This window comes from Ovis canadensis, chromosome 2 (genome assembly GCF_042477335.2).
Source record: "Ovis canadensis isolate MfBH-ARS-UI-01 breed Bighorn chromosome 2, ARS-UI_OviCan_v2, whole genome shotgun sequence".
Classification (NCBI taxonomy): Eukaryota; Metazoa; Chordata; class Mammalia; order Artiodactyla; family Bovidae; genus Ovis; species Ovis canadensis.
This window is the reverse complement of record NC_091246.1, coordinates 205,217,973-205,237,360: the sequence shown is the minus strand read 5'-3', so window position 1 is coordinate 205,237,360 and position 19,388 is coordinate 205,217,973. Positions and strand designations below refer to the sequence as shown.

Here is a 19,388-nt window from a genome sequence, read left to right as displayed (position 1 = left end):
CTGTATTGGCAGGTGGGTTCTTTACCACTGGCACCACCTGGGAAGCCCAAAAATAGCAAGACTTTTTTTTTATTAACAGAAAGCAGTTTATTTCATGGAACTAATTAATTAATTTTTGGCTGCTCTAGGTCTTTGTTGCTTTGCGTGGGCTTTCTCTAGTTGCAGCGAGCAGGAGCTACTCCTCATGGCCATGAAACAACTTCTCATTGCAATGGCTTCTCTAGTGTGCAGGCTCAGTAGTTGTGGCACTTGGGCTTAGCTGCTTTGAGGCATGTGGAATCCTCCTGGCCCAGGGATTGAACCCATGATCTCTGCTTTGGCAGGTGGATTCCCATCCACAGCACCACCAGGGAAGTCCCAGGAGGACCTATTTTATATCAGAATGTCCTTTAGAAAACCAGAGACAGTGAGGTCTCAGACATATTTCAAATTAAGTCTAACTCTAAGGAGCTTCTAAAGTCTTACCTGGGCAACCAAAGATTGTCCTAAGATAGGCAGCCTTTGAGTAACGTCTCCACACTTACTGTTTTACCCCATTCATAAAGGTTGAGAAGCCTGCTGTCAGCCAAACATCACACCCTAGTACACTCAGATTGCCCCATCCTATAATCTTTTGAGAAAAACTCATCAAGGGTCACCCCCAGTCCCTACCTCAGGGCTCCAGGAAGCTTTCCATTCAAGAAGACTAACTGTTGCCTGACTCCTCACCTTTGGATAGTTCTAGGCCTGGTTCCTGCATGTGATTCTCTACCTGCGTCACATACCTTGAACATTATCCAGAAACCTCTGCTCTATTCTTGTGCCCCCTCTCCCTTGACTGTTCTCTCTGGAAGATGTTCTTGATTCTAAGATATTTTCCTCCCACTCGACCCTACCCCACATTTCATTAAATGAATGGGGGAACTGGGAGGAAATCCCATTTGCTGTGCTCCTTCCAGTGGCAGGCACAGTGGAGGCTCTTCATATCCACTGACTTATTTATCTATCACAAAGCCCTTGATAGGAAATGAAAGAGAATTTTAAAACTTCTCCAAAGTCACCAGGTATTAGATGGTATCATCAGCCATTTCAGTACTGTCAACTGGGGGGTTGGGAGGGAAGCACAACCTGAGAGCTGTGAGTTCTGAGGGACTTACTAAGAATTCTAGTGCAGGATACAATCTTTCAGAGAGCTCTGAGGAATGCTCCCAAGAGGTGAGGCAGACAGGTCAGCATGTGCATAGTTTTGGAAAAGGGTTACGTCCAGTCAAGCACACATCTTGGTAGAAGGTTAGTCATAAGGAACAGGTATCTCAGTTCATGTCCTTAGATCTTTTCTAAGTATGGGAAGATATAAGATACCAGGTTCATTTAAAAAAATCCTAAAATATTTATAACTATGTGAGGGCCTGTTTTCCCAGAGCACCAAGTGCTTCATTCTGATCTTCACCTGAATTCCTTTCAGAGTGAATTGTAAGTCAGTGGTTGCATTGGCTAATGACTTTATTCTTGTAGAACTAGATGGTGAGCAACATTCTTTGTTTTACAGTAGAATTGAGCCTTGAATCCTGGGCCGTCTGCTTCTAAAGCCACTGCCCTTTCCAGTATTCTCCTTGCTGCCCAAATAGCCAGCCTGTTCTGTGCACTGCCAGTCTCTTCCTGCTCTCATGCTGACGTCTCCAGATGACTCAAGCTGTTCCCCAAAGCTAGGAGATATTTCACATCATGTCTTTTTTTCAAAGATAGAGTCAAACTAAAATGGGATTAGACTAAAAGCAGTCTTTAATAAAAAAAAAAGAAGCAATCTCTCATTACCACTATGTGGGAAGATTTGCTTTTTCTCAAAATTCAACAGTATCAGTAAGTTTGGGATTTTCAAATTGTGTGGGGTTGACCACTAGGGCCAGAGTTTCAATGTTTCATTTGTTTTCCAGAAAAAAGAGCTGAGCATAAAATGCAGCTAATAGTGAGGTTTTGTTGGGGTTTTTTGCATAATAAAAGTCGTAACTGAGCAACATTAGCTACAGACACTCCTCCCCATAAATCCATGGAGACTCTGTGAAAAGCATTTCAGAGAAATCCAAACCCCAAGTAGTCTTTGGCAAGGGGTAATTTGCCATGATGGTAGTTAAATAAGGAGAATATTGAGTAGCTGACTACAAAGAAGCATCTGAAAATGAAACTAGCTGTGGCTAATGTATAATGAAACTAGCAGTGGAAAATGTATATAAATTTCTCACACATGGCAGTCCAAACTGGTCTCTTTCTTTCATAAGACAAATTTGACAATGCATACCAAGAAGTTTAAATCATACCCTTTTGGCCTAACAATCCCATGCCTATGAATTTATCTCAAGGAAATAAGTCATAAAGAATAGAGAAGACTATACATATTTCTGCATATTTCTACATATGCTGCTATACAGCATTATTTATAATTAGCAGAAAGCCGGAAGCAACCTAATTTTCCAGTAATAATCGAAAGGCTTAGTACATTTTGGTATCTTAATTCTTTGGGATATCATGCAGCTATTAAGAATATGATCATAATGTACAAACAAGAAAAGAGATAAGCATAGAATACAGAATACAGAATGCAAATAAGTATGCAAAACCAAGTATGTTAGCACAGTGAGATTACAAGTTTTAAACATTAAGAATTTCTAAGGACCGTATTTAGCTTTTAGGGATTTTTTTCCCTTGTTTTATCTGCTGCAACTTATATAGACTATTTCATAATTATTATTGGATCAGAAGATTATTTTACAAAGAATACATGTGGAACATTCTAGCCAAGTGTGAAATATAGAGAATTACTAATTTAGAAATGCTAACGCTGTTGTTTTAATTTTCAGTGAAGGGAATTTGGCTACAAAGCAGGTTGTATTCCTTCAGAGACCAGTTATGTGGAATTCAGCAGCTCAGACACCAGAAGTGAGTAAAAGTGATGCTTTATGAACTGTTAAACTGAACCATGTAATCCTTAATCTCTCACTGTAATTCTAAATGGTGAACAGATGAGGAAGTGGGAACTTGATAAGGAAACAGCCTTCTGAACCAACATATAACAAGGGAAATGTGCCAGCAAACAGGAACATGAGACAGTTCTGAAGGAAATCAGAATATGACCCCAAAGTATGCCATTTGGGTGTGAGGATTACTATTTTGAGCTAAAGGCAACGAAACAGAACCTCTCCCTTTCTGACGAAAGCAGGACATAAATTTTCCTTTTGCCAATGTGACAAAAATTTCCGTGTGTAAAATTGCTTCTCTCTCCTGTACCGGAATGGAGAAGGCAATGGCACCCCACTCCAGTACTCTTGCCTGGAAAATCCCATGGATGGAGGAGCCTGGTAGGGTGCAGTCCATGGGGTCGCTAAGAGTCAGACAAGACTGAGTGACTTCACTTTCACTTTTCACTTTCATGCATTGGAGAAGGAAATGGCAACCCACTCCAGTGTTCTTGCTTGGAGAATCCCAGGGACGGGGGAGCCTGGTGGGCTGCCGTCTGTGGGATCACACAGTTGGACACGACTGAAGCGACTTAGCAGCAGCCTGTATCAGAGATGACGCATCACTGGGAACAACACCTGTAGTCCCCACAACTTACTAAACCCTCTCTTGCTTTAGTTTCCCCAAATACATGCTCAGTCATCTCCAGACTCTTCACAACCCTATGGACTGTACCCTGCCAGGCTCCTCTGCCCAGGGGGATTCTCCAGGCAAGAATATTGGAGTGGGTTGCATTCCCTCCCCCGGGGAATCTTCCCCACTCAAGGATTAAACCTGGGTCTCCTGCACTGCAGGTGGATTGGATTCTTTACCACTAAACCATTCCCAAATACTTAACTTCCCATAGTTTACTGCCGCTAAAACCCCAAATCCCTTTTTATTTGTCTGGTCACTTCACCACAGTGTATCAACCTTTGTAAAATGAAAATCATCTCCCAGGTCTAACTGTCGCTTTGGGTTTTTACTTCTCTGTGCAGACCTCGTGTGCATCCAAAATAAACCTTTTCTCCTATTAATCTTTTTCTAGTTTAATTTGCAGGTCTGAGATGCTGAACCTAAGATGATAGAGGAAAAATTTTCCGCTCCTACAGTTATAAGCTTCATTCACATAAGTGAATGTACCTGATATTATGATAGATCTGTGCAGTCTTGACTTCTGACGGCACTTTTGTATTCTCTCCTCAAGGTCGTATTTTTTCAGTTCTTTACTGAAGGGCTCTGATGAGTCTCAAGTCACCTTATTCTTACTAGACTCCTAGTAGATGCACACTTAGAATAGTATCATTGAATGAAGCAATCTTAATTAAGGCCTGCTGCTGCTGCTGCTAAGTCACTTCAGTCGTGTCCGACTCTGTGGGACCCCATAGACGGTGGCCCATGAACACTGGAGTGGGTTGCCATTTCCTTCTCCAACTCATTAAAGTGAAAAATGAAAGTGAAGTCACTCAGTCGTGTCCGACTCTTAGTGACCCCATGGATTGCAGCCTACCAGGCTCCTCCGTCCATGGGATTTTCCAGGCAAGAGTACTGGAGCGGGGTGTCATTGCCTTCTTTGTAACTAAGGCCTAATTAATCTTAATTAATTAAGGCTTAACTTTCAAAAAAGGAAGTTTGCAAATGGACCAGAAAATTATTTAAAGTGAGTCTGTATTATCAAGAAAATAATGTTTTATAAAACTTCAAAGTTTTTCTAAACTAGCAAAGCTATTAATAGATTAACAGTATATGTAATTCAACCATGCTGTTGTCTCACATTGGTTTTGAACAGACTCTAGCTGGCCCCACAGGCAAGCAGGTAGAGGGGCTGTAAGTGGTTAGGATGATAACTCCCTTAGGAGGAGAGCAGAGTGATCAAGTTAACAAAGATTTCAGAAAGACTGAATTAGAGCCCAGAGGTGAGCAGCGCCTTCCAGTCCTGGGGAGAATGGCTCAAGTTCACAAGTTCACAAGAAATATTCTGTCAGATTTCCCTGGCAGTCAGGTGGTTAAGCCTCTGCCATTGCAGGGGGCACAGTTTCAATCCTTGGTCCTTGGTAGTAAGATCCCACAAGCTGTGCAGTGCCACCAAATAAAAATAAAGTATTATATATATATATATATTTTTTTTTAATAGGAGATATATATATATATATATATATATTTTCTGTCAAGAAAAAGCCAGGGTAGACCTATATAAAGAATGGCCAGAAAAAGTTTTTGTTCTTTCTCCTTCCCCAAAGCAGCTTTTCACCATGCTATAGCCTTCTCTTTTTCTTTTTTTTCTTTTTTAAACATTATGCAAATAGTCATCATTTCTGAGAAAGATCAACAGAATTCACAGCCTAATAGGATTTTGACTAACGAGGGCTGTGTACTTGATGTTTGTGAAGATATAAGACCACATTCAGCTGCTTCACAGCCTCCTTTCTTAGGGTTATGTATCAATTCTGTGATTCCCTGAAAATATCTGAGCTCTTTTTGTTTAAATACCATTCAGTACTCTAGTGACAGCTTTTCTTTGGGTAATCTTTATACTTACATCCATTATAATCTAAAACTACTTCTTCATTTATTTAATAGTAAGGAAGTACATAAATGGTCAGTTTGGGACTTTCCTCATAGTCCAGGGGTTAAGACTGTGCACTGCCACTGCAGGAGGCAAGCTTTCGGTTCCCGGTAAGGGATCTAAGGTCTCCTATGCTGTGGGGCACAGCCAAAAGAAAACTTTTTTAATAAAAATTAAATGGTCAGTTTGCATCTCATGAGGATCCCAGCAACAACATATTTTATAACTTAGAATTCTACTTCTAAATGGATTTAGTATTTTTTCCTTTGACAAATGTTTAATTTTCCTAGCAGGAAACCTCAGGATACTGAGATTATTTCAGGGCAGAACATGTAAGTGGTTCAGTCTGGAGCTAACGTATCTAATAACTATAACAGAAAATCAACTTGTAAATACTTTTTATTTTCATAGTGGAAATAATTTGTTATTTTATTTCAAGAAGACAGTAGACTATCAGTATCACCACAGAGTTAATTTAGCATCTAATATGTATTTTGTAAAAGTTATACATTTATAACATGCCTTAAAAAAAACTCTTATATACTTTTAAGACCATAATGGCACCATTCTTTGCTTGTACCTTGAAATCAGTTGTTGTTGGGAAGGGGTTGATGGGGGATTGCTTCATTTATACAGGTTTACAAATAATTGTTTCAAAGGTGAAAACTGTTAGTCACTCAGTCCTGTACAACTCTTTGTGACCCCATGGACTGTAGCCCATCAGACTCCTCTGTCCATGGAATTCTCCAACAAGAATATTGGAGTGGGTCGCTTCTTCAGGGTATCTTTCCAACCCAGGGATTGAACCTGGGTCCCCTGCACTGCAGGTGAATTCTTTACCATCTGAGCCACCAGGGAAGCCTTTTTCAAAGGTGTTTGGTTCTAAAAACCAGTTGGTAGAAATTTGAAACATTACAAACATTGCCTTATGATTGTCAAGAAGTTTTAATAACATTATAAATTTCATGGGCTATTGGAAATTGATCTAGGGTTTAATCCTTGAAAAAAATTTTTCTCTTTCTTTTACTGAGACTAATGTTAAGATATATAAGACTTCTTGTTTCAATTACACTCAACATGGAACAGTACTTTTATGTTAAGCAAAGCCATTTCATGCCTCTGTTATAAAGGAGGGAATTGAGAATTGCAAAATGAAGAAAACATATCACTGGAATTTTTTCTTCTGAAGTTATAAAGACCTTTACTTTTGGAATTTGTTTCACAGATGTTTTATACAATATTCTAGATAGCTTGAGAAATTTTAAAATATGGTCAATATAAACTCAAATATTTATACTCCCAATTTCTGCTGCAATTTCTTTAAGCTATTGAGGCTTCCCAGGTAGCTCTAGCAGTAAAGAACCTGCATGCCAATGCAGGAGACAAGAAGGTTCAACTTCTGGGTTGGGAAGCTCCCATGGAGCGGGGAATGGCAACTCATTTCAATATTCTTGCTTGGAGAATCCTATGGACAGAAGAAACTGGCAGACTACAATCCATAGGCCTGGACAGAGGAAACTGGCAGGCTACAATCCTTTGCAACCATGGGGTCACAAAGAGTCAGACACGACTGAAGCAACCTAGCATTAGCACTAGCATTGAGAGAGAGTTTGTTTTAGGAAAATCAGAAAACTTTTAGAAAAAAAAATAGGAAAAAGTCTTCATGAACTGGGGCTAAGCAGAGTTCTCAGATATGACTCTAAGAGCATAATTCATTTTAAAAAATTGATAAATTAGACTTTATCAAAATTTAAACTTTTGCTTTGTGAATAACACTAAGAAAATAACAGACAGCCACAGACTGGGAGGAAAAAAAAAATTTGCAAATCACATATATAACAAAAGACTTGTATCCAGAAGGTATCTTAAAACAAAAAATAAGAAATAAACAATGCAGTTTAAAAAAATAGTTAAAAGTCTTGAATCAATGAGGATATGTAAAAGAGAAGTAAACACTTTTTATGTGTTTAAATTATCGGTCAAGGGAAATGCAAATGAAAACCATAATGAGACCATACATCTACTAGAATGACTAAAATTTAAAAAAATATTGGCAATTCTAAGGACTATCAAGAATGAGGAGCAATCAGAACTATAAAACACTGCTGGTGGGAATGCCAGGTAGTACAACTACTCTGGAAAATGATTTGGCAGCTTTTTATGGGGTTAAACGTGCACTGAGATATGACCCAGCAATCCCTCTCATGAGCATTTGCCCTAGAGAAAGAAAAACTTTTGTTTACACAAAAAGCTACACATAAAAGTTTGAATGTTCTATTCATCATCTCCCCAAACTGGAAACAATCCAAATGTCTTCAACAGATTTATGGATAAACAGCTGTGGTATTTCCATACAATGAAATACTACTTAGAAATAAAAACATATGTGCTGTTTTTCTTTTTTTGGCCATGCAGAATGTGGGATTTTAGTTCTCCAACCAAGATTAAGTCCTGTGGCCCCTGCAGTGGAAGCCCAGAGTCTTAACTGAACTGCCAGGGAAATCCCCACATACACACTTAATAGCCACAATTACATGGATTAATCTCAAAAATGGGGAAAAAGTGGAAACAGTGGCAGATTTTATTTTCTTGGGCTCCAAAGTTGCTGTGGACGGTGACTTCAGTCACAAAATTAAAAGACGCTTTCTTCTTGGAAGAAAAGCTATGACCAACCTAAACATCGCTTTGCTGACAAAGGTCCCTGTAGTCAAAGCTTTGGTTTTTCCAGCAATACTGTACGGATGTGAGAGTTGGACAATAAAGAAGGCTAAGTGCCACACAATTGATGCTTTTGAACTGCGGTGTTGGAGAAGACTCTTGAGAATCCCTTGGACAACAAGGAGATCAAGCCAGTCGGTCCTAAAGGAAATCAACCCTGAATATTCACTGGAAGGACTGATGCTAAAGCTAAAGCTCCAATACTTTGGCTTCCTGATGTGAAGAACTGACTCATTGGAAAAGACCCTGATGCTGGGAAAGGTTGAGGGCAGGAGGAGAAGGGAGCAACAGAAGATGAGATGGTTGGATGGCATCACCGACTCAAAGGACATGAGTCTGAGGAAACTCCTGGACATAGTAAAGGACAGTGAAGCCTGGCGTGCTACAGTCCATGGGGTCACAAAGAGTAGGACACGACTTAGTGAGTGAACAACAACAGCAATCTCAAAAAGCATGCTGATTAAAGGAAGCCAGTCTCAGGGAGTTCTCTGCTGGTCCAGTGGTTATGACTTGGCACTTTCACTCCCTGGACCTGAGTTGAATCCCTGGTCAAGGAGATAAGATCCCACATGCTGCAGGCCAACTAAGCCTGCACACCAGAGCTAAGACCCAACGAAGTCAAGTAAATAGTTTTTTAAATATTTAATAAATAAATGGAATATAATCTATAAAAATATTGAATCACTATGTTGTATACCTGAAAGTAATGTAATATTGTAAATTACTTAATGTTTAGAAAGAACTTTTTTTTTAATGCTTTTTTTTTAACTGCGTTTGGTCTTCATTGCTGCTCCCAGGCTTTCTTAATTGTGGTGAACTCTAGTTGCAGTGCTTGGTCTTCTCACTGTGGTGTCTTCTCTTGCTTCAGAGCACAGCCTCAAGGGTGGGTGCACGGGCTTCAGTAATTGTGGCTTGAGGGGTTTAGAGTGCAGGCTCAATAGTTGTGGCACACAGGCTTAGTTTCCCTGCTTTATGTGGAATTCTTCTGTACCAGGGATTGAACCCATGGATTCTTAGCCACTGGACCACCAGGGAAGTCCGGAAAGAGCTTCGTTATTCTAGAGTCAATTTAGCAATCCCAGAGAAGGACTCTGATTGGATCTGATTGGGTCATGTGCCTATACTGCAGTAGAGAAGGTGGATAAGAAAGCTGGCTAGAAAAGTGGTTGTCTGGCTGGAAAAGTGGTTGTCCACGACACCTTTTCCCCTCCCAGGCTTGACTGATTTTGATAGCACCAAGCTTGGATGACCTGACCCAGGAACATACTTTGTGAGCAAGCATATTCTGTGGGATTTCTCTGTGTAATTCAAAGCCTCTGACTCTTCTAACTGGTACTAGAGCTACACTTAGCCTTTCAGTGGCTTTCTAATCCTCCCTCAAGCCTGAAACACACAAGGGGGAGAAATCCTGAATGTCTACTCCATGTTTTTATTGCTATATAAATCGTATTTTTTAGGTACTATTCCACTCTATCCATCATGACACTGTACAAGGCATGCGATATCTTATAATTGCTGGTATAATTCTGCTTATGTTTTTAAGACATCATGTGTGGAAAATGAAAGCTAGACTGGCAGGGCACCCTAAATGCAATTGCTTTGTCACTGAGTCTCATGTATTTGAAATGGGTAACTCATTTTTAGTAAATGAGGATGATTCTCAAAAGTTGATCAATTGGGGACTTCCCTGGAGGTGCAATGGTTAAGATTATGCTTCCAATGTAGGGGGCCCGGGTTCAATTCCTGGTCAGGGAATTAGATCCCACATGCCGCAACTAAGACCCAGCACAGTAAAAAAAAAAAAAAAACAAAAGTGACTGACTTTATCAATGGTGGCATTAGATCTGCATGCAAATCTTGATAGAATCTCCCTAAATTTATAGTGAAATATCAGAAGAAAGAGAACCCGTATGAATTCTGAGAACCTATAGGAATAAGCCTAGCAATGTAGCATGAAAAATCTCTTTATAACATAGGGAAATACTCAAAATACAGTGAACGCTAAGTGCTAAAGTGAGCTATACACCTCTTTGTGTGCATATGCAAATGCAGTGTTGTTGCTCAGTCGCTAAGTCATATCTGACTCTTTGCAACCCCATGGGCTGCAGCATGCCAGCCTCCTCTATCCTCCACTATCCCCAAAGTTTGCTCAAACTCATGTTTATTGAGTCCAATGATGCTATCTAACCATCTCATTCTCTACTGCTCTCTTCTCCTCCTGCCTTCATTCCTTCCGAACATCAGGGTCTTTCCCAAAGAGTCGGCTCTTTGTGTCATGTGGCCAAAGTATCGGAGCTTCAGCTTCAGCATCAGCCTTCCAATGCATATTTGGGGTTGATATCCTTTAGGATTGACTAGTTTGATCTCCTTGCTGTCCAAGGGACTCTCAAGAATCTTCTCCAGCACCAGTTCAAAGGCATCATTTCTTCAGTAGGCCGCCAGGCTCTTCTGTCCTTGGGATTACCCAGGCAAGAATACTGGAGTGGGTTGCCATTTCCTTCTCCAGGGAATCTTCCCCACCCAGGTATCAAATGTGTCTCCTGCATTGGCAGGTGGATTCTTTACCACTGAGCCACCAGGGAAGCCCATAGAAACATAGTAAAACATGCCAAATATTAACAGTGGTATCTCTGTGAGATGGGATTGTGGATGGGCTTTGCTTTTTTTCTTTGTTTTTACCAGGTTTTCTACACTGAGCATGTATTATTTTTGTAATTGGAAATCTTTGAGAAACATACAAATCTTTGACCATAAATCTACTCACATTTTTTGCATAGTGAAAAATGTAAAAAGAATAAGATAAGACACTTAGGTTCCAGTTCAGAGCCAGCTACCCTTTGACTTTGGACAAATGCCATCTTGTTTCTGGGTCCCATGTCGGTAGAAGGAAGGATTCGAGTGGATGATCTTCTTGGACTGGTCAGGTTTCCATCTCCTACTCTGTAAGTTATAAGAACATTGCAATTTGATTTGTTGGCAAAGCTATTATTTCATGTGGAGTTGTTGTTCAGTCACTCGGTTGTGTCTGGCTCTTTGCAACCCTGTGGACTGCAGCATTCCAGGCTTCCCTGTCCTCCACTGTCTCCCAGAATTGCTCAAACTCAGGTCCGTCGAGTTGGTGATGCCATCCAGCTGTCTCGTCCTCTATCATCCCCTTCTCCCCCTGCCTTCAGTCTTTGCCTGCTTCAGGGTCTTTTTCGATGAGTCAGTTCTTCGAATCAGGAGGCCAAAGTATTGGAGTTTAGCTTCAGCATCAGTCCTTCCAAGGAAAATTCAGGACTGATATCCTTTAGGATTGATGGATTGATCTCCTTGCTGTCCAAGAAACTCTCAAGAGTCTTCTCATGTGGAGTAAGAGAGGCAATATCACTGCTGAAGATGTATTTATTAAGAGTCATTTAGCAAAAAAGAAAAGCATTTGTTGTGACATTTTGTTGTTGTTGTTCAATCCCTAAGTCGTTTCTGACTCTTTGTGACCCCATGGACTGCAGCACACCAGGCTTCCTTGTCCTTGTCTCTTGGAATTTGCTCAAACTCATGTCCACTGAGTCAGTGATGCTATCCTACCATCTCATCCTCTGTCACCCCTTTCTTCTGTCCTCAGTCTTTCTGAGCGTAAGAGTTTTTTCTAATCTTTTTTAGAGTTAGGTATTTAATTATCTTCTAATATTTGAAATTTGTATTTGGTGGTTGTTTACTTATTAATTCTTGTCTAAAAGTGAATTACTGTCTTATTATCCTAATACATAATTTTTATGAAGAAATTTCTCATTGAGTATGTGAGAGCAGGCCTCTATTAGCTGATACACAATAAGGAATTTATTGCAAAATTTACCTTTGACCCCGGTGCTTATGAAGAAGGAAAGATCCAGACTGCCAAGTGCCCCTAGGCACCTCCTCTTTCCTATTTCATTCAGGCAACAGGAGAGGTCATTCAGAAGTGAATGCATCCTTTGTGCATACGGAAAAGAGCCAGCAGCCAGGCTTGAGAAAGGAGCAGTACCCATCAGGCCTGACTGCAGCCAAAAGCCTCTGTTCTCATCCACCAGCATCCCAACACCTGGGAGAACATGCCATTTTCAACTTCTGTACCTTGAGGTTAAGTCTGTCAGGTTCAACTGCTTGTGTTAAACTCGGTACATTTGGTGAATGAGAATAAAAAAGAAAAGGATTTGAGATCTAATATTTGCACTTGATGAATGCAAATGCAAATGCAAATGTCCCCGCCATCAAGTTATATCTGACTTGAGACATGAGGGTGGGCCTTTATTGAGGCAGGTCCCACGGCAGACTTGTTCCTTTAAACTTGCCCAAGAACTCAGGTAACCAGCCAAGAAAAAGATGAGCTGCCAACACACTCCTTTCTAGACAGCACACTGCAGCCTGCATCTCCCTATATAAACAATGCTGTCAACCACCATCAACCATGGTTACATTCCCTAGCAGTCCATAAAATTCAATTTAATACAGCTGCTTGTTTGTATTGTGTATTTGCCATGAAAACCAGTAGAAAATACTTTTGTATTTTATACACAGTAGTTCAACAAATCTATGGTCTAACAAACTTTTGTAAGACTAGCCTAGGAATCTGACCTCTATATTTTTTTCTAAGGGTTTTTAAAATTTATTTTAGTAATTTTACCTCTCACATTTGAGAAAATATAATCCTAGTTCTCAGCTAACATGTAAATGAGCTTTAAGAAAATAAACTCTTGATAGTATGGAAAATACTGGGCTTTAAAGTTTTTTTTATCTTATCATGGGCTTCCCTGGTGGCTCAGCTGGTAAAGAATCTGCCTGCAATGCGGGAGACCTGGTTTGATCCCTGGGTTGGGAAGATCCCCTGGAGAAGGGAAAGGCTACCCACTCCAGTATTCTGGCCTAGAGAATTCCATGGACTTTTTAGTCCATGCAGTCACAAAGAGTTGGACACGACTGAGTGACTTTCACTTTTCACTTTATCTTTTATTATGTATCCTTATTCAGTTTCTGTGCCTAAGTATATGCACATGATCCAATATATGTCATGTTGTCAGTATTAAAGAAACCCCCGTAAGAAAATTTCATCAGAAGTCTGAACATGAAAGTTGTCTCCCTGAGCTCTCCTTCTACTGACTTAGATATCTTTGTTTGACTTAGTTTCCTTGGCAGGAAAACCATGTCCTTTTATTCTGAACCGCACCAAGGGCGTGGTCAGGCCTCAGTAATATTTCATAGTGAAAATATCTACAGCTTCTCAGACAGCCTGCAGAATGAGCTGGTCCTGTCACTGAACAATCCCACGATGCCAGGCAGAAGCGGTCTGTAGTAGGACAAGGAGAGGGGTCCACCCCACCTGGAAAGGCACCCCTTCTTCCAATATGATCTCTATCTGAATTATCTGTGCAGACTATTTCTATAGAAATGGGGGTGAGGTGGCCTCTAAGGCACTTTTTCTGCTGCTCAGATCCTAACAAATACCAAGATGAAAAATGGAAGCTTCAAGTGTATCTCTATTTGCTTTGTTCCCCAAAATATGATCTCAACAGGTCTCTCTCCTCAGAAGTATTGTTGAGGGCCCAGACAGGGCCACACAACCAACCTGACAACGAGAAGGGTGGGCCAGGAAGCCACAGATGGTTATTAACAGAGAGGGGAGCACACCTTCACCTGGCAAGGGGGTGGCGCTGAGCTGGTCCTTGAAGAGGAGCAGGATTTCGAAGAGAAGTGGACAGAGAGCTAGAACAGAGGGGCAGGACGACAACCAGCCTTTTATTAACTCCTAGTTGCTAATCTCTTGTGTTTCAGAGGAAAGGCAGCCGGCACGTGAAAAGTGAAGACAGGAGTAAAGCTCCAAGCAGGAGCGTCAGCTTGGACACAGACCTGTTACAGCCTGCAGAGAGCAGAAGCCCGCCTGAGGAGTGCCTACTCGCCCCTTCTAGAGAATGTTGGATGAAAAAGAGGCCAGGCCAGCCCAGCAGCTTCTCCGGGTTCAGCAACAGTGACAGCGTCCTGCGGGAACTAGATGATGGACAGTTTGACCAGGAAGATGGAGTAACTCAGGTCACTTGTATGTGAGCAAAGAAGGAAAGCAACAGACATTCTGTAAATAATTATTTAAGTATTTCCCAAGTTACTTTACTGTATTACTTTATCTGCATTTATGGGATACTTTGAATCTTTCCAGACTCAGGCTTTCCTCCAATCTACATGAACTTTGGCTCAACCTCCCAGGCAAGGAAGAGTAACCAACATATTTGTAAATTTAGAAGCATGTTTCACAGTTTTCTCAACTAAAACATCTGTTTAAACAGATGCCTCATTAGGATATTAACCAATAATGTACTTCAGTTTCTCATGAATATGCAAAGTATATTTTTCTTACAATTGCTGGTAAGACAACTAAATATCTCAATCAGTATTTTTACCTAATTAGAAAATTCTCAGGAAGTTAGAGTCTTACTTAAGCTGGAAAATTTTCTTTCCCTCTGTCTCATACACATATAAAAGGCTAATTAATAAAATACCTATTTCTTGAATATAACAATTAATCCAAGTTTTGTCTTTAAGTATGGCATGTATATACAAAGCAAATCCTTATTTGTTAAAATATCCTTGAAAAAAAATCTTTTTTTTTATGTCTTTGGTTTTAAAAGATCACCATGTTACCAACATTGTACTGATTCATCAAGCTTAAACTTTCTTGCATCTAACAGTCTAGAAATAGAGTGAAGCATCATCCCTTAAAATTCAATACGAAAGGAACTCACAATGTCCATGTTTAAAAACCTTAGTAGACAGAATTAATTCTCTTTTTAAAACTGTAAATAGTCTGAAAAGGGAAACACCAACTTTAAATGAAAACTGAAGCATTTTACATCTACCTAGATGTAAATTATGCTTTCATTTTGATTGCTAAAGCATGAAAAATGTTAGTGTTAGTTGCTCAGTAGTGCCCGACTCTTTGCAACCGCATGGACTGCAGCCCTCCAGGCCCCTCTGTCCATGAGATTTTCCAGGCAAGGATACTGGAGTGGGTTGCCAACCCAGAATTTTCAGTCCTACAGGAGTAAAGAGGTGCTCACAACATATGTGATATGTATGGTGACCTATTTGTTCCATCTCTGCTTTTTTTCCTCTGCTAACAGGGGAAACTTTGCCTTGCCAAACCTTTAACAGGTAAAGATTAAAATTTTACAAAATAGAAGAATTTCATTTTACCTATGAAAGACTTTGAAATGTGGGAAACTTCAAATGAATTACAACTGTACCATTGATGAGTTCGGCCTATTATATATTTTTATTAGCATTGGTGTTGACATTATAAGATCATTTGAATAACAAAATGTCATTTGTTATTGGGCTATTGTCTTACTGAACACTAATGCTCATAATGTGTTTTACACATATGCCAGGTATGTATTACATGTTATCAAATATATGGTGTAACTGATCTCTGTGAATTGATGGTAAGATTGACGTGCAATTATTCCGCTTCTACCATGCACAAGCATTACCTTTGTATGTATAAAGGAACGTAGAATATTCTGCTCAGTACTATTCTGTGGAAATAGCTACTAACATTGTTTGCAGAAATGTTTTTGTTTTGACTTTTAGAGAACCTGAGTTCCATATTTAAGAGCTGGTGAATTTTTGGTAGAAATAAATACTGCTGCTGGAGCCCACAAAATGCCATGAGTTATGAAACACAAGTAATAAACTCAGAAAAATGGGACTGTTTTTCCCAAAGGCAGGGTTTGCAACAGGCAGAGATTCTGGTACATATTCTGTCAGTATGCAGAAGGAATTTGATGTATTAAAGACAGAGATAGAAATTTATATTGGCTAAAGAAAAGCTCAGAAATCTTGCTTTTAATTTTTTAAAATTTGCATAAGAATGCTTTCTTTTCAGTTTGTTTTTATGTTATTTCTTATTTTTTTAAAAGAATCTTTTATTAGAATGGACTTAGTAGTTGTACCCTGAAAGCCTATCTTATAAGCATTTACTCCAGTATTCACCCCTAAGTTATATGACAAATTTTTATGATGGTGAATAAATCATTACCAAGTGGTTCTAGAGCACTATATGTAAGTAGCTCTATCTTTTAAAAAACAAAAAGTAACAAAACTTGGACTGTATATGCCTAAGGAGTTACATGTGACTAACCTTAGAGTTAGTTATCTGCCAGTTGCACAGTCAGTTCTTTTCATAATGCTATGGAATTCCTTAGGGTCTCTGGCATGTGATTTTTTTTAATACTTGTAAGTTATAATGAGAAAGTATGGAGATCATAGATGTTGGTGGGAGGTTTTGACATTCCCCTTTGGTAGAGCATCTATGCACTTCTGTCTAAGGTTTCCATAGCCACCTGTTAGTTCCATCCCATTTGGGTTGAATATCCCCGTTATTTCCGTGGACAGCATTTAACACCTAATCACCAGAGAAATAGCCACTGAGCTAAGCAGCAGCTCTATCAATGTCACTTAAAGACAATAGAAACATCACTCTCTTTAAGAGACTCAGCGCTTTCAGGGGGTTCAGACACCCCTAGAAGCAGGAGGCAAGCTATGGTAAGTCCATATCACATCTCCAAATTGTTTATTTTACCAGGACCAGGCGTTTATATATTTGACTATAAATGTACCAGATGCATTTGCATTTCTTTCATAGTGGAAGAGCTCAGGAGCTGTCTCCTTCCTAGTCTTTCCTCACTATCTGGACATCTCACTACCATTCCTCTGCGCTGGCAGTATCATGGCTCTTTCAGCATTATGATTAAGAAGGTTTCCTCCTCTCAACTTCTAGAGTGAGTGAGTGAAGTCGCTCAGTCGTGTCCGACTCTTTGCGACCCCGTGGACTGTAACCCATCAGGCTCCTCTGTCCATGGGATTCTCAACTTCTAGGGCCCCAGCAACTCCCTGTGTGGAATGACTAAATTTCAAGTGAGCACTGAAATAGAGTAGGTGATAACAACGGGGAGTCTCTAACCAAGAATGTTAAATCAAAATACACTGGTGGATATGTAGGAAAATAAGCTAAATGCAAACCATCAGAACCATATTTATTTAAATAGTATTAATTGTGGCAATTTATCATACCTCTAGAGTGAATTTTACTTGTGCAATAGCCCAAAGTTTATAAAGCCAGTTCTGACAGATGATTAGACATAAAACAAATATAAGATGACCAGTGGTGAACTTCTTGGTTTTATTTTTGGCTCATATATCTCACTCAGACTTGGAAGCTGAAGAAACCAGCAATCTAGAAATGCTAATGTCACAGACCAAAAAACCCTAAAATAGCTGGGAGAAGTAGAAGATTTGCCTACATGGAAAGAAACTTAATTTTTTAAATTTCTTTCAAAGGAAGCTTGACCCTCCGTTTCAATAACGCACTCACTGTGCCCTCCCCGTTAATCACTGCTGTGCCTGGCCAGCGGGAGACCTGGCTCTGGGCAGGGCAGCCAAGAACCGCTTCCACGGACATCTGGGAAATTTGAAGTCCAGGCTTTCTAGTTTATGTGCTACAGAAGTGAGCACAGACCAGGCTTTCAAATGTAAGAATTTCTTAGGTTGGTTACGGAAAAAAAACCCCACACAATTTCAACTCCTTTGTGTCTTAATGGGGATACTAATCCTCAGGGAAAGAATTGTTTTCAACACCTAAAAGTTTCAAAAGTAGAACCACTCGGCACTGTAATAGATGTGGTCAGGCAGCATGTGGGGTTGGGAGTGGCTTAACCAAATAAGGTTTTGCTTTTCTGTGTAACAAGACCAGAAATCAGCAGACCTGGGCTTGAGTAGCATCTTCCTTGGTGTCCCAGGCTCCTCCTGACTTCCCATCCCACCATCCCTGGGGCATGGTCTCCTTCCTCAACACTATTTCTTGGTTATGAGCACCCTGCCTAACACAATCCTATAAAAAAGAAGTCTTCCAGGATAGGTAGCAGCAATGCTCAGAAACATATGAGGTAGGATATCAAACAAAGAAGTCTGAACTTTGGAGCCAGGATAGAGTTTAGATCCCTGGCCCTGCTTGCTTGTTCCTGTGGACACTGAACTGCTACTTTGAAGTTCAGTTTAAGAAAAGAAAGTGTTAGTCAGGAAGTCATGTGATCTCATGGACTATAGCCCACCAGGCTCCTCTGTCCATTGACTTCTCCAGGCAAGAATACTGGAGTGTGTTGCCATTCTCTTCTCGAGGGGATCTCCCCAACCTAGGGATCAAACCCGGATCTCCTGCATTGCAGATTCTTTACCATTTGAGCACCAGTGAAGCCCTGAAGTTCAGTTTACTCCTGGTAAAATGGAGACGGTAACAAATGAATTTAATTGTATGAAGATTTAGTGCAATGGTGTGGGAAATGTATCACAGTTCCTGACACCTGGTTAGGTGCTCAATAAGTTGAAACCATTTTTTTCCCCCGCAAAGGTCTAGTTTTAAGTTTGCAAAGTTCTGTTTAGTGTGGTGAACAACCTTATACCTGGGGAAACTCCAGAATAAATATAAAGCATCCTTTTTAAAAATTTACTTTTAATTAGAGGATAACTGCTTTACAATATTATGCTGACTTCTGCCATACAACTATGTGAATTAGCCATAAGTATACATATGTTCCCTCCCTGTTGAACCTCCCCCACCCCCCACCCCATATGAATACAACAGCTAAACATTTAAATGTAGTTCTGTGCGGTAAATAAAAAGATTCATCACGACTTTGCCAAGTATATTAGGTAGCTCACAGGGTCTCCAGAAGGGCCAGAGACCCAAGACCAATGCTAAGCAGCCAAGAATAAATTATGTCTTCAGAAGACCATGCTGCTGTCACTACAGGCACATACAATGTTAAAGGCAGATGTTCCAGATAAAACATGGAGGAGGGCGGATATGTTTTAAGAATGCTTTTTAGGTTTTGACATTCAGGCTCTCATCAGTGATGAAACCCTCCTCTGGAACAGATTTCCTGTGAGAAGATGCAGGTATGCTCTCAATAGGCTAGCAGAGAAAAAAGACTGTGGATAAATAGTAATAGCAATAATTAGGTAATTACAGTTGATGGAAATACTGCTGGGAAGCAGAGTTTGCTAGGAGAGCATATGACAGACAAGCCTAACATACTCAAGGTCAGGGAAGACTTCCCTGAGCAAATAACAG

The 19,388-nt window shown here is 40.1% G+C and overlaps 1 protein-coding gene across 2 annotated transcripts in view; it reads left to right on the top strand.

Annotated features, from left to right (window-relative positions):
• Positions 1–16,318, top strand: part of RFTN2 (raftlin family member 2) — an 82,740-nt gene extending 66,422 nt beyond the window's left edge. For both annotated transcript variants that reach the window (XM_069577923.1, XM_069577924.1), the window contains exons 9-10: positions 2,835–2,913; positions 14,042–16,318. In XM_069577923.1, coding sequence (XP_069434024.1) covers positions 2,835–2,913; positions 14,042–14,311 — 349 coding nt within the window. In that variant the 3' untranslated portion in view covers positions 14,312–16,318. The remainder of the gene's footprint in view (positions 1–2,834; positions 2,914–14,041) is intronic.
• The last annotated feature ends 3,070 nt before the right edge of the window (positions 16,319–19,388 follow it).